At 41.1% G+C, this 15,506-nt stretch overlaps 2 protein-coding genes across 2 annotated transcripts; both read left to right on the plus strand.

Moving 5' to 3' along the window:
• The first annotated feature begins 229 nt into the window (after positions 1-229).
• LOC124214799 (uncharacterized) lies at positions 230-5,635 on the plus strand. The gene is made up of 13 exons (XM_046617437.2): positions 230-597; positions 661-819; positions 1,587-1,867; positions 1,959-2,154; positions 2,224-2,577; positions 2,699-2,839; positions 2,926-3,044; positions 3,132-3,327; positions 3,393-3,707; positions 3,794-4,053; positions 4,144-4,225; positions 4,334-4,625; positions 4,912-5,635. The coding sequence occupies exons 1-13, from the start codon at positions 387-389 to the stop codon at positions 5,009-5,011; spliced, it is 2,706 nt and encodes a 901-aa protein (XP_046473393.1). The 5' UTR covers positions 230-386; the 3' UTR covers positions 5,012-5,635.
• Positions 5,636-5,836: 201 nt separating this feature from the next.
• LOC124214708 (receptor-type tyrosine-protein phosphatase epsilon-like) lies at positions 5,837-13,597 on the plus strand. The gene is made up of 20 exons (XM_046617276.1): positions 5,837-6,297; positions 6,478-6,670; positions 6,759-7,067; positions 7,752-8,017; positions 8,608-8,689; positions 8,850-9,340; positions 9,455-9,708; positions 9,811-10,069; positions 10,167-10,254; positions 10,353-10,429; positions 10,586-10,720; positions 10,831-10,971; positions 11,290-11,487; positions 11,585-11,781; positions 11,865-11,983; positions 12,082-12,296; positions 12,373-12,501; positions 12,581-12,735; positions 12,842-12,977; positions 13,088-13,597. Exons 1-20 carry the CDS (start codon positions 6,073-6,075, stop codon positions 13,160-13,162), a joined length of 3,744 nt encoding a protein of 1,247 aa, XP_046473232.1. The 5' UTR covers positions 5,837-6,072; the 3' UTR covers positions 13,163-13,597.
• Positions 13,598-15,506: the final 1,909 nt, after the last annotated feature.

Below are 15,506 nucleotides of genomic sequence, written 5' to 3' on the forward strand. Positions count from 1 at the left end.
ATTATTTTGTAAAAACAGGAAAAAGATACTATTAGAGGGAACGATAAGAATTTTTCACTCTTGCATCATAATTATTTCTCCAGAATCGCAGACTTCCGGTGAGTGAACAAAAGATACAAAAGCCGGATGCAAAACTCCGGAATATTATACACCGTGTGTTTTTCAGTTTATCATTCGTTTCGTTCTTGAAATAGCATTCCACTTATTCGTCGTCATTCCTTCTCGTTACGTCGTCGCAAACAAAATAATGCACTCCGCGTAGTTGGCATTGTTGGAACAGGCGAAAAAACTGAAGTTTACCAAATTTCATTTTCATTTCGGAGATTCCTCGTCGAAAATTACTGAGAATAACTTTATCTTGCATAGATTTCAATCATAATGCAAAAATGGGATCTTCGTGTGTAGAGTTTTTAACGATTGTGATAACGTTGTTTTTGAGTCAAACACGTGTGCCAGAAATTCACGGAGAAATCGTTGTACTGCAGAATCCAAGAGCGGAAACAAAACTGTCAAAACAATTGACTTGCATATCAGACGACGACGACGATTCTGCATTAATATGGAACAACTATAACGGAGCAATAAATAGTTTGAGAGGTGAGCGAACGAATAACGTTATTATTAACTGCCGTATAGATGAGTCACAAGGAAAAATTATAGATTTCGAGCCGAAAAAACCGGTCCAAGCGAGCACGTCAAAATGTGGTCTTTGGAATTACTCAAAGTACTGCATTGCACCCTGGGGAATAACCGGAAATTGGAATTTCATTGAGTCTGGTATAGAGCCAATGGGTCCTGTGTTCGACTACCGATGGGAAGGTAAATGAAAGCGTTCTATATGGCTGGGGTAAAAAGTGATCTGTCACGGTGGGAATAACGATAATTACACTGTAACCGATTTTGCGTTTATATACTTTAAAGTGGTCCTTGTTTAGCGCCTTGAAGAATTTTTTCCAACCCGCCCCCCGACATCAACTCAAAATAATTGAAAAACAATTGCCTAATTTTTTCACAGTCTTACCTCAACTCTTACATTTATCCCATTTGTGATCGAAGTTTCTTATTGAAGTAACGTGGAAAAAACTTTTTTTCTCAGTAGATATTTTATAGTAAGGATAATAATGTTCAAACAAATCTGTAACTGCGAGGTTTCAGTGGCGATTGGTGCTATTGTCTGAAAAAAATACACATCGCCGTACCAGGCAATCTCAAAGAATCGCACTCCGTCTAAATAGAAAAAAGTCGGATTACAAGGGTGTTCAATTCGTCGAGGTCACATGGTACGATGATTTGTATTTTTCCATTTTTTTTTCCAGATAGTATCACCAACACCCACTAAGACCTCACAGTTACAAAAATTTATGAACATTGTTAATCTCACAATAAAATATATACTGGTAAAAAAAGTCATTCCCACGTTATTTCCATAAGAAACTTCGACCATAAAGCGGACAAATCTTAGAGTTGATGTAAAAATCTGAGAAAATGAGGCAATTGGTTAAAGTTGATTACGACACGGGGTGAGACGGAAGTAATTCGTCAACACCTTAAATAAGAACCACCCTAAGACATACTTGTACCTACAGACTTCGAGGAACTGGTCTTCGGTAACCAGTTGAGAAGTCAGGATTACCAATACGTCAGAAACGTCGACGGAGATTCGGGTGCCGTAGTATTTTCCGTTCGAGGCTCACGCGACGCTTACGTACTTCTTTGCGAAGATAGAAATCCAACGAAAGCTCCGTGTTTCTGGATAGTAATCGAAGGGTGGAATACTGCTTCAGCGATTCTGTCGTGTGCCAACGGAGCACCTCAACCCGCGCAATATTCCAACACTGTGAACTGCGTGAGACTGGCCTACCTAGAGGTAATTCGAATTACGAGTTGTTTAATTATAATACAAAATGAGCTGCAACGCGACGTTTATCAGGGATTGTGTAAATCAATTTCTTGTACAGCACTATCGTGCGGATTACATTGATTCTCAAGAATGGAATACGTTCGGATTGAAATGGAACCGTGAGGACAAGACGATCAGCGTTTACAAAAATACCAACGATAAGCCATTCTTGGAAGCGCGTCTTAACCACTGGCATTCCATAGCCCACATGTCGGTCAGAAGTGACATGGAAACAAGGTTTCGATTTCACTTTTGTGAGTACAACGTTATTCGTTTTCCAATACGAGAAGCATCTTGCATGCATCACTGTACGATCATTGCAGATAATTACTTGTCAACGAGAGTGAGTAACGCGGTTTTATCCACATCGGGATTCGACCATCAAGGAAAAAATTTCTGCGTCAAACTGCTGGTCAGTCTTTGTGCCGAATGCTCATTGAACGTTACCCTAGTCGATCAACAAGGCAATGAGATACCGATCGGAACTATTTCTGGAATCGATAAGAAATCTGTCTACGACGGAATGCTGTCCTGGCAATCGTTGAAGCTGACCAAAACTTTGCCGAGTATCATCCCTCGCCGATTTAAACTCCGAGCTCGAACTATTCTCATTGACAGTAAAGATACCTGCACAAAGCACTGGGCGATCGACAACTTCCGGATGTGCGAATCAGACGGTGAGTCGGTTCAACCGCTTATCCTCGACTCGTGGGATTTCGATTGCATCGCTGATTTTCGATCGACTGCGTGTAAATAATCAACAAACCAGAACAACTTATACCGAATACCTTCTTCCAGAAACTACCAGAGAATCGTCATTGACGATTAGTCGATACAGTACGCAAAGTACTTGGTCATTGGCCAGTTGTCAAAAGTTATCGTACACCGAAAGTGTGACGATCGATTCCTCGTTGGGAAAAAACGACTGCGATACATGTCGTAAGTACGACAAAAAGTCCACAACTTAATTTGAAATAAATCGACTACCTTCTTCTGTTCAAAATTCGATTCTCCGTTAATTTCAGCACCTGGAAGAGTCAGGAGTCTGAAAACGATATCAATATCGAGTAACAATGTTACGATTCAATGGATTCCCCCGTTCCATAAGGATGGAAAAATCGTCAAGTACAGTGTTTTGATCGAGGTACGATACCCATATCGACCTTGAAAATTACGAATTCAAACGGCGATTCCTTGTACGCAAAATTAACAAAGTTTTTACCATGATTAGCAAAACAATCTGCTGGCCTGCGAGGACCTCAACAGGCAGTCGCCTCCTCGGGTAAAGATGCAGCGAATGGTGACGAATACGTCAACGTCCTTTGATGATTTGCATCCCTATGCGAATTACACGGTGACAGTGAGCGCGTACACCACTGAGAAAGGAATGGAACGAAAACTAGTATTTCGGACGAATCCAACGGAAGGTAAGTCGAATCTTACCCGTAGCCCAATATCATGGCACGTGAAAAAATTCTACGACTTTTCGCAGACATTTCTCACTCCGCCATGATCAGCCACCTACACTTGGACAAAGAAAAACGTCACCTGGAGTGGGACGAGCCCGAAGATTGCACGACAATTTTAAGCCCCTACAAAACTGTCGCGTTCTCATTCGCGAATGTCAACGAAACGGTGGAAATTGCAAGGAAGAATATACCGATCAGGGACTTTCATTATAAACTTGACAAGCTTAATCTAAAACCACACACCGAATACAGAGTCCGTGCTTACGTCTTGGGAGACGATGAAACACGCGCAAATCAAACAAATTACGAACAACTCGTATGGGTCACACAGCCAACTGGTGAGAATCCGTTTGGATGTCCCTAAATTTTCAATATTACCTTAAGTCACCGCTAAAATTTAAGAGGTTTACTCTCATTCCCCCAGTTCCATCCCCTGTAACGGAAATAGAAACGTACGAAGCTGACGTGGAGAGAAGCACGATATCCGTAAGATGGAAACCACCTTATCCTGCAAATGGTGAAATTGAATCTTACCACGTGAAAGTTACCGAAAGAGACGAACGGCTGATCAACCGGAGTTTCGAAACCCGGAAAGAAGTATCGAGGTGCAAGCTATGGGAAGAATACGTGTGCCTGGAAAATGTTACCCTTCGACGAAATTTTTCAGTCAGCATAACAGTACAGGTTTTTATAAATTATTATATTTATACTAACGTACAAGTTTTAACACGCGTATCGTGAATACGGGTATCGGTTTGAAATGTTTCGTTACAGATCTCTGCAAAGAACAAAAATGTCGTCGAGAGTGGAATCCAGAAGACGGTTGAATTTCCTTCAAATCACTGGTTTTCAAGTCGTAAGCTCATAATTTCATTTTTATCACATTTTTTACTACGATAATTCGGCTATTTTCCTTGCACGAAGAAGCGACGATCATTCATGACAGAATTACTTACATGAACAGACGGCAGCCTACCAAAAAATTTGAGGGGAATTTCCATGGGTCATGGCATTGTGATGCTGAAATGGGAGCATCCGAGTCTACCTCTTTTCAAAATCACACAATTCCGTGTGAAGGTTGATCTCCTAAGTTCTAAGTTACTGAAGACCGACGAAAAGTATGAGACAACGATTAACCATCCAACCACGGAACGAGACCAATGGTGGACCCGACTTGGATTGTCGTTACCGCTTCTTATACTGATTTGCTTCTGCAGTGCAGTTATACTTCTCGGTCTGCTCTTCGCTTGGCATCGGTAAATTAGATAAATATTACACAGCAAAGGAGTATGTTTTTCAGTTTCTGAACTAGTCAGATTTGTTACAAGATATTGGAGTCGGAAATAATTACATAGAAGCAGAAAGTGGCAGCATTTGACAATTGCATTACATGCATAAAACTACCGTTTTCACTAAATTAAAACACACGTTCCAATCCTCGTTCGTTGCATCTGATTCCAAATCAAAAATAAGCAAAAAAAAAAAACAGCTGTGTCGATTCCCTGCAAATATTAATTTTCAATTTATTTACTTTTCATATAGAATACGGAAAATTTCGATTCTGAAGAATAATTACAACAATATGCAACCGCTCGCACCACTGTACTCAAGCACCACATCCAACGTGAAACCTCATTGTTAGATACAAGACTTTTGTGTGTTTTTCCTGTGTGCTTTTGTCGTTAATATTATGCAATAATTCATTGGGTAAAGTTTCAAAAAGCCCGTATCGCTGAGTAATTTCAAGAATCACATACCCATGCATTTTGTCTTGCTGATCACAAGTATGCGAACGCAAAATTTGATTTTCAAGGTCACAACTCACGATAACTGATTTTTATAACAAAATCTTCGATTATTTTGACAAGTGTTGATCTAGGAGAATATTCTTCACAAAAATTGTAGCCTATAAAACGCCTTTATTTTATGTTGTATACATTTTCTTTTTTTCTTCGATAAAAAAGGGACAATGTTCCAATAAGTACGTCTACTACCTATAAACGGTATTGGGCTGTTCTGAACCGCACCCAATTGATTTAATATAAATATTCATAAGATAAATATTCACAATGTGTATCCCTTAGATTACGACTTTAAATGAAAATAAAACAGATTTAGTTTCTCTAACCTGGAATCAACAAAGGGGGACCGTGTAATTTTCATGACGTAATTTATGGATGACCCCGTGCACCGAATCAATTTTTTGGTAAACATAATACACTGATTGATTCAAAATATTGTACTCGGTTAAAATTTTATAATTGAGAAAAAAAACTGTATCGCACATCAAAGAAATACATCGTGATGCGTAAAAACGGATATCTAATTCCAAATCACGGAAAGACGGAGAATAAATCATCGGTCTGCGGTCACTTGTTTGGCAGTAACCGCGGAGTGACGAATGTGAGCATATCATAAATGTAGAGAGAGGATGTGGGAAAGAGGACAGAAATAGTTGAAACAGGATAAAGGAATCCACAAGCTGTCTCGTACTGTATTCTGTAACGCGCGATATATTCATGCAAAATGCCAGTCGCTATATCGCGTAGTTCCCGGCATCGCGCATGAATTCAACTGTAGGTGCAAGATATTCGTTTGTAAATCAACCAAAGATACGTTTTCAACAAAGGTGAACGAATTTTCCCAGAAATTATAACAAAGTGCGTGCATGTTAGAACTTGGATCGCTATTCGACGAATAAAAATGAAATTCTCTTGGAGTTCCCTCGAAATAATTACATTGCTTTGTGCCCAACTGATACTGCACATTGGTGGAGAGCGCTTTGAACCTCGGCAGCGTTTGACTACAGACGGGCTGAAAAAAATTGAAAATTTCAGGGCGACAGGGATATCCGAGACGAATGTTACACTTCAGTGGGATCCTTCATCCTCTACGAATGGAAGCATACAATACAAAGTTACAGTCAAGGTATGAAATCCCTTTTCCTTTCCTGCCACAAAGTTCGCGCTCGTTAGTATTCTAGTTTCGTGTAATTGCGGAGTCGACATTTCTGTAATGAAAACACTACAACGTTTCAATCACAGCACGGATATCGATACGCCACCGTCGACATTTACCAGTATTCGAGTCGAATTTTGTCATTCTCAGGTGGATAAATTCTTGGGTTGCTCGGACCGAAACGAATCGTCACCTTCCAAAGAGGACATGCGAATGGTACCGAAACCGGAAGCAATCTTCGCACGTTTGCACCCTTATACGAATTATACAACGACAGTGATTGCGTGCATTGGTGGGCTTGAAGAAATAAAAGGGGAACTCAATTTCACAACCGATCAAAGGGGTAAGTGACAATTTCTCAAATCTTTCAAAAATCTTATGACGAATATTCAATTTTACAACAAAGAACTGAGATAATTTAACCCACGCAGATATTCCCACCGAAACCGTTCAGAATCTACGTTACGAAGAAGGTGACGAAGTTCTGAAATGGGATGCGCCGGAATGTGCTGATATGACAGGTCCTTGGGCAGAAACACGCTTGTCATTTTCAGAAGAAGCCCAAGAGATAAGATCAGAGCGTGTTCCATCGAACAAATTTCAGACTGACTCGACCATTGTTGCCGACCTGGGCTCATACAAAACTTACAAAGTTCGTGCCTACATCGTAAGATCTACCGAGGCATCTAGCGATGGTGCTGCACAAAGCAGGAAGATATCTTTCACAACGCCGGCATCACGTAAGAACCTCTGAGAAACTATCCAGCTTTTATTTTACAAAACTACAAACACTTATTAATCTCGAAAGTCAATTATCTTGTCGATCTAAACGAGCAGTTACGCGTCGCGATGAAAGCTGGAAGAAGAATCTGACAAAAGATGTCGCGAGCTTTTGTTGGCCGCCTGGCTTGATCAATTTGCCTCGTAATCGTCGTCGCCGCTAATCCCCGGCTGCTGCCACAATCAGTACAGCGGAGAGGGAGGAGGAAATTTCGGAGAGAGAGAAGGACCCTTGTTAACGCCACGGAATTCAACGAAATGGAATGAAAAAAATTGTATACTCGGAATTGAAAGCGTGACTAAAAAAAGTAGAACAAAATGTTCTCAATCCCGCTCGCGATCGGAGCTGTAATACACGCCCGTCGTCGTTCCTTCAAACTCGCCGCTCCGCTAGTGCCGTTGATACGCCAAAAACGAAAGAAACAAAAACCCTCAAGTGCGAATTATCCGTTGGCCAGTCAAGCGTCGCCTCTCCAAGTTTCGGACGCGCGATCCTCGACCCGGCGCTCTTTTTCTCCCTATCGACTATTGTTATTACCGCGAAATCTCTAATTTTGGGTCTGGCTTAGAGTGCGGACAACCGTTTGTAACGACCATTGAAAGTGTCTGTATTATAGCAAAGCTATCAAACTTATCCGTTCTAGCTCCAGGAAAGGTGGATGAGATGGGATCGTTCGACGTTAACGTCGAAAAACGTACCGTTTCTTTATGGTGGAACTTACCTTTTCCGCTCAATGGTGAAGTTGAATCCTACCACCTCAAAATCTACCAGCAAAGAGATGATGCGCCGCTGTTAGACGAAACATACGAAACTCCGGCACAAGTATCAAAGTGTAAGCTGTCGGAAAAATCGGTATGCTTGGAAAATGTTGAACTTCGAACAAACTTTTCAGTCCAGCTCGATGCGCAGGTTTCTACATAAATCTATCGCGTGACTAATGCCAAAAGGGCGTATAAAAATTGTACGCCCTTTTGGCTTTTCAAAACCAAAAGGGGGTATAATTTTTTTTTTTGTGCCAATCGTTTTGTCAATATATTCTAAGCCTAAAAATGAAAAAAAAATTTTCAAAGCCAAAAGGGCGTATATCTCAAGTTATAAAGCCAAAAGGGCGTATTATTTTTTTGATAATAATTTCTAATTTATTCCTTACTCAATAATATGCAATTTTTATTCAAAATTTTGAAAAATCTTGATTTTTTTTATACGCCCTTTTGGCTTTAGGCCGGCAATTTCCTAAAGCCAAAAGGGCGTATATCTTGAGATACGCCCTTTTGGCGTTAGTACATCGAAAAATTTTTTTTTGCAGATCTTTACGTTTCGAGTGATTTTAAGTCGAATTGCAAAAAAAAATTTTTTTATACGCCCTTTTGGCATGGATCCCTATCTAACTGCTGTAGTACGCCCTTTTGGCATTAGTCACGCGCTATATTTTCTCGTGTCAACAATCAGACGCATCTCAACTGTTCCCACGTAAAAACAATTTGTAATCTTAATTTCAGATCCGGGCGAAAAACAAGGACGTGTCGTCGCTTGGACTAGTTGCAACCCACATAGTTTTGGAGAGCGATTGGCGCACCGCCGGTAAGCCGACAGCATTCTCCTCAAATAGTACTTCGGATTCGAGGATTAACTCAATTCTACACCCTCGCAAAAGCGAGAATCACGATATTTTGATGTATTCATTCATGTCAAGAAAAAACGGATATCTACTACATAAAACGACGATGCTACTTGTCCCCAGAACTCACGCGGCCGGAGCATTTGGACCAGATCATAGGGGATGATGGAATAGTGACGGTGATGTGGAAACATCCGCCACTGCCCAAGTTCAAAATCACACGATTCGAAGTCAAAGCTGAGCTCCTGGAGTCGACGCTATTGAATACTAATAGTAAAAGGCAAAACACTACAACCGCGAATTATCCCGTGAAACAGGAACAGAAAACATACAATACGTCGCTTCGCCTTAGAACCTCGTCGACATATCAAATTGTAGTGACAGCAACGAATGAGAAGAATCCTTCCAGCGGGATAGTAGATTCGTATAATATTACAATCCCTTTCAAACCCGGCTTTGCATCCGGAGAAATACCTAGAGCTGAATGTAAGGGAAGTGACATAGAAGTCGTGATTCCGGCATTGGTTAACGCAACCCAAGACACTACGGTCTACGTTGTTGTTGAACTCCAACTGGACGGTTCCAAGTTGGAAATTTTCAAAGATAATTACGATGTAAGTCCGACTTACAGGTGGCTACACTCAACACCCAGCGCCGTCTGTATCGTATTATAAATCTCTCAAACTCCTCTCTCTATATCAATCTCAACCGACCACTGTATTGTCTAGGTTAATGCAAGCATGCCCAGGTACTTCACGATCCGTGATACCCAAGTGGGAAATTGCTCCAAGCATCCAGAATACATATACAACGTGATAGTCAAAGCTACAGACGAACTATCCGGTCAAAATATTACCTTGCCTACGTCTGGTCGTGAAAGCCACGAGTCGAAAAGCTCGAATAGAAGTGACTTACTTTTGATAATTATGATTCCTTCAGTAATAACGGCAATACTACTGACAATCGCGTTATTTTGTTACCGGTAAGCAATATCTGACGTAATTTGGAATGAAATAGAAGTACAAAGTACGGTATCGTTCTTTCGGAAACTATCACCAAGCGTAATGTATAACATTCACCACAGAAGGTACAAACGATCACCGCGTCGAGCAAACTACAGTGATAACTCCGAATACTCGTCAATGATTTCGCGGACGGACCACTTGGGATACTCTCGCAATGAAACTAGTCCGCCACTTCCACCGACGAAGCCTACCAAGCGAATATCGAACCCCGTCTACGCGGTCCCGTTTGGTGAAAAATCCAGCAATGTAAGCATGATGTGTTTTGAGGAATACACAAGAAAGGCAGTCTTCAACGGAGCGCTCAATTCCCAGTACGCCGTAAGTATGGTTATGAAAAAAACATTTATCAACATCCGTGACACAACGAATAGAGATCGGTATTTTCTTATTGTATTAAATTTTCCACATATCGCAGCTGTTCCCAAAAGGCTTGAAGAGACCTTGCGAATACGGAAGGTTGCCCGAAAATATGCCAAAAAATAGATACAAAAATTTAATACCATGTACGTATATACAATTTGTTATACTCTTTTCAATTATTTATGGCATCGACAAAATCTATTTATATAACAAAGTAAATTTTAATACTCGGTTCAAATAGATGACGATACTCGAGTTGTCCTCAAAAAAATTCCCGGCGATCCATATTCCGACTACATTAACGCCAGTTACATTCAAGTAAGTATCCAGGCAATGTTCGATCCATAAAACACACCTAGATTTTCCAATATCAAATACAAAACTCATTGTTAGAAACTTACTTAATCTCTCATTGCCAGTCGGCATACAAATAGAGCGATTTGAAAATCAATTAATTATATCTGAATGACACAGGGATATCGCAACGTGAAGAAGTACATAGCGACCCAAGGACCGAAGGCGAACACGGTAAACGATTTCTGGCGCATGATTTGGCAAGAAAGAGTCAGCGTCATATGCATGCTGACAAATGTGACTGAGGGTGAAAAGGTGTGCGTATATGTGTAAAACTAGAAGATATTGTTTACGAGTGATTTGAAAAAAAGAAAATAATAATTTACAAGTTAGAATATATTAAAAAATGAATCTCCTTCTGGCAGGTAAAGTGCGAGCTATACTGGCCAGAAATAGGAACCGAGAAGAAATACGGTGACATAAAAGTATCGAACAAGCATCACAAAGTGTTCGCCGACTACACTTTCAGATACTTCGTGCTGAGTTGCGAAAAGAAAACTCGGCAGGTACGAATTAATCTACTTACATTGAAGGTGTCCTAGGTCGGTCTCTCTGATTTAATTTCTTTAGTAATATGTTACGGTAGACTAAAAACTAAGTGATGCGTATTTTTTCATTAAGCGCCATTAAACACTTTATGGGGGATGAAACTACCCTCCAAACTAAGGCATCTCAAGGGGTGATTCAAGGGAACACATTACAAATTACAGTAATCAAATCGGAGAGATCGATCTGGGATACCTTCCTTGTTAGTTCGAAGATAATGAGAAAATGACACCGGAGACCAATATCCCCGTCCTATATTTTCTCCGTTTAATTCGCAGGTGACTCACCTTCACTACACCGGATGGCCAGATCACGGAGTGCCGACTTACACCGGATCATTGGTAGCCTATTTGAAAAAACTGATGAAAACTCAAACGGACAATGCGCCGGTTGTAGTTCACTGTAGTGCAGGGGATGGTAGAACCGGAATGATAATACTGTGCGACATATGCCTGAACCAGATAATATGCGACACGGTAAGTGGTCCGAAAACTTATTCCAGAAGAAACGACTCAGCGTCTAACTGCTTGCAATTAGTGTAAATCGTTGAAATATGATCCGGACTTTGTTCAGATGATCGACGTACCTGGTGTGATAATCCAGATGCGAAACAACCGTGCAAACATGGTTGGAAGCAAACAGCAGTACTTGCTAGCCCATATCATAATCACGGAAAGCATAGTCTATCTTCCGACTCAGGTACCGTGCGCTGATGTACTGACAAACAAAATGAAACAACTGAGAGAGCGGTTACCCTACGACTTCCGAAGGTAAGACGCCGGAGTAAAAGCAACGCGATCAAATACTTAATGTTCAATTTAATTACAATCTAACTTTTTTCCAACGATTCAAGGCTAAACGACACTCAGTGGCAGATTGACGCCCTCCAATCGCTAGCTGCACCAGTGTCTCTGGGAATGCAAAACTCGGGTCGTAATAAGGAATCATTGATGGGAGCCGGAAAATCGACAAGTATGTACGAAGAAGAGACGATCGATTACTTTTACAGTGATGATGACGAGAAGGCACGAAAAAATCTCACTGTTAAAAATCATGTGTTTGTATTTTAGTGCGCCAAAACGCGGTTCAGTACCAACGATACTCGACGATCGATTGCGAGAGCAACGAGACCGAAACTTTTGGCGTTGACGGAGTGAAGATGAAGAACCAATTCCTCGCCTCTCGGATACCGTCGGTTACTACGATACCGGAATACTGGCGGTACATAGCTGAGAAAGAGATAGAGCTGATAATAATACTGCAAACGCCAAACCCCAGAGATCCGGTGAGTATGAAACACAGTCGAATGATCACCCAAAGAGAAATTAACAATCACTCGACAAGTGTCGATTGTATTACAGACACACGTCGACATTCTGCCAGGAGATTCGATCCTCGTTCCATTGCCCTACATACAAGTTAGTATTAAATCGAGACTCGAGGAGGAACACTTTACAACTGACAAGCTCTTGCTCACCGACACATCGGAGGTGCGTGCTGGTAGATAAATTCAGGGTAGAGTCTCCGATTCTTTCGTTTTCACGTAATTTCGATTTCTCGTGTACGTAGGAAAAAGCCAGACTGCAATCGGTTACCGTGCTCACGTGCACCGGATGGGGAGGTAACAAAAATAGTGAACCACCTGATGTCGCGGCGTTGATTTCACTTTGGAAAGCCTCGGAGAAGATCCAACGGAAGGAGGGACCCACCTCGGTACTTTGTCGGTAAGTAAGATACCCGATCGGGTGATCAAAACTTGATGAATCATCACTCTAGACATCTTCAAGAGTTCCACGTTATTCCAACTTCATGTTCCTCATATTTTTTTAGAGATGGCGTAACGGGCTGCGGACTTTACTTGGCGCTTAGTTTTCTATTGGAACGAATGACCGTCGAGACAGTGTGTGATGTCATTTCCGCCGTAAGAGCGGTTCGACGATCTAGGCCAGAATTCGTTGAATCAATGGTAAGGCCGATCGAAGAGCGCAAAATTGAATCCTTTCTTTAGTGAAGGCAAATCGAGCACCACTTTTTTCGGATACAAAGAATGAAACCAAATCTTTTCTGTATTTTCAGGAACAGTTTAAGTATTTGTACGACGCAGCAGTAAATTACGCCCAGAGTTTTCAGGATTACGCAAATTTCTCTTAATTCGAGTTACAAGAAACAAGTGAACCGATAGATTTTGATTTGAAACTCACCACCGAGAGTTGGAAAGTGCCACGTCCTACGAAATAGAAGGCAAATCGATGATCGGCAACAGCAATAATTAGCCACATTTATTTTCTCTAAGATGATTATAATTCATGCAAATAAAGCACATAATATTACTGTTACCACAAAATCATTTTCATCGACGAAGCACATTCGAGACACAGGAAAATTGTGGTATTGCCGGATTTGTATGTATGCAAATGTCCCATTTACGTAGACACAGGAAAATATCTTGTAGACAACACATTTGAGAGAAAAATGATTCATATCAAAGTTTCATCCTTCGAAGGGGGCAATAGACGGTGCTTTCGCACTTTTAATTGTTTCTTTATGTGAGAACGTGTACTTTTGTTCACAATGTTGGATTTGACACGATAAAATAAATTGAAAACCTTCATTTTAAATTATTCTTCCAACGACATTAATTTTTCAAAATATCTTCAAATTAATATCAGGTAATCCGAAGATCTGGCGACCTAGCAAGCCAATGTACTGGTCCGCCGATATTTTCGACACGTCGAACGGGAACATTTACGACAATGTTATGCATCTTTTTTGAAGCGTCTTGAAAAGTGTACTGAATTGAACGGATATCATTTTGAGCATCTGTTGGAATGGATTTTTTTTCTCAATTTACCATTTCATTGAGAACCTTTACTAACTTTGAATTTTGAATACTTGAATCCAAAAACCATGCTTGTAAGAAAAAGTCGTATTCTGAATTTCTCGACAGGGAGTTGCATGGAACGTCTGACGCATAGTATTATGCGTATTATATTAATATAACGACACTGACTGTCCAAAAACGGCGCAAACGGATGAATAACAAAGGATGTGGATGTCGGTAAACGCAAACACGACAACCACAGACCAAAATACGGAACATGATGCGTCGCTGCTTTTCCTCGTCGCGATTTAGTTGCTAAACATTAATCGCTGTGAAACTTTCTTGAAGATTAACGCGTCAAATTTTAGAGCTCGAAATAAAAGCATTTCTATTGGTCAACGAAAAATTACAGAGTAAACGGAAAATGTCGAAGTGAGGGAAACCACAGCGTTTCAAGTACCGAGGGTGAACGGGAGAAATATTCATCGATCCATTATTCAACGGTGGGAATGAAATCGAGTAGTTATAAGATACAGATAAAGGATTTCGAAAATGGTGGTTCGATCAACGAGTTTTCCCGGAATTGTATTTTTGCTTGCGTTGATCGTCGCGCAGAGTGTCGGAGAATTGATCGTGAGGCTTCACCCTCCGGAAGACGACGGTCTTACAAGAAATCTGACTTGCGTGTCAGAAAGCGACGACGCTGCTTTGATTTGGAACAGCCAGCGAGGAAGTTTCACTGGTAAGTTCAAAGTATCAACGATAAGCATTTCGATGGCAACTAACTTCGTCGCGAACGAGCCCGATTATCGCGTAGTTAAACTGGACGCTACGTAATCTGCGACCTCGCTGACAAAGTACGGAAATGATTATTCGTGATAAATCTCACGTCTCTCTACAGACTTTCGGCCTAGGAAAGCTGTGCCAGAAAATATCCCCGGATGTGCACTTTGGGATTCGAAAGCGTGCGTAGCTCGATGGAAAGATCGCAATGGCTGGCACAAAGTCGACTCCATGATTCATCCCATGGGTCCCATTTTTGACTATCGATGGGAAGGTAAGTGCGAACAATTCTGCTGTTTTTTGATTTTTATTTTTTCCATTTTGTCTGGTAATATGCTACATAGATCTGTTCGGAGAATCTCTTACGAAAAATCTTGCGGTTTCCTCGTAAGGTGGAACGGCCATCTGAGCTCTGAGTCACCGTAATGTTCTCAGACCGAACACGAATGTTCGCAGGCTTGAAGGAATTCTACTTCGGGAATGTTTCAAACGAACTTCAATATCGGTACGTTGGGAGAGCGAATAAATCTTCTGGCACCGTTATCCTATCAGCTCGAGGATCACAAGAGGTGAATGTATTGTTGTGTGCAAGAAATCGATCGACGGAAAGTCCATGCGTTCGGATCAAGATCGACAGTTCACGAATTTCTGTTGCAACCTGCACGAACCGAGCATCTGGATGTAGCGAACTCACGCCGAAGGACGCCTGGAGGAATATCATCGATTACGACGCGGTACGGTGTCGATAACCGATTAATATCGTACTATTTTCTTCTACTTGGTGCAACAGTTATCCCTTCTGATTTCCGAATTGTTACATCTCACCCCGGTCAAACTGCAATAATTCGATGTTTCATTACCCATACGATTCGATTTGATTCGATTTGCAGG

Source organism: Neodiprion pinetum, chromosome 3, assembly GCF_021155775.2.
Source record: "Neodiprion pinetum isolate iyNeoPine1 chromosome 3, iyNeoPine1.2, whole genome shotgun sequence".
In the NCBI taxonomy this organism is placed as follows: domain Eukaryota; kingdom Metazoa; phylum Arthropoda; class Insecta; order Hymenoptera; family Diprionidae; genus Neodiprion; species Neodiprion pinetum.

Excerpts from the sequence above, each read along its gene's own strand:
- LOC124214708 (XM_046617276.1), top strand. The coding sequence starts at position 6,073 with ATGAAATTCTCTTGGAGTTCCCTCGAAATAATTACATTGCTTTGTGCC. Across the intron at positions 6,671-6,758 it reads TTTCACAACCGATCAAAGGG|ATATTCCCACCGAAACCGTT; the intron begins GTAAGTGACAAT and ends TAACCCACGCAG. Across the intron at positions 12,736-12,841 it reads CCCACCTCGGTACTTTGTCG|AGATGGCGTAACGGGCTGCG; the intron begins GTAAGTAAGATA and ends ATATTTTTTTAG.
- LOC124214799 (XM_046617437.2), top strand. The coding sequence starts at position 387 with ATGGGATCTTCGTGTGTAGAGTTTTTAACGATTGTGATAACGTTGTTT. Across the intron at positions 820-1,586 it reads GTTCGACTACCGATGGGAAG|ACTTCGAGGAACTGGTCTTC; the intron begins GTAAATGAAAGC and ends TTGTACCTACAG. Across the intron at positions 3,045-3,131 it reads AGTACAGTGTTTTGATCGAG|CAAAACAATCTGCTGGCCTG; the intron begins GTACGATACCCA and ends TACCATGATTAG.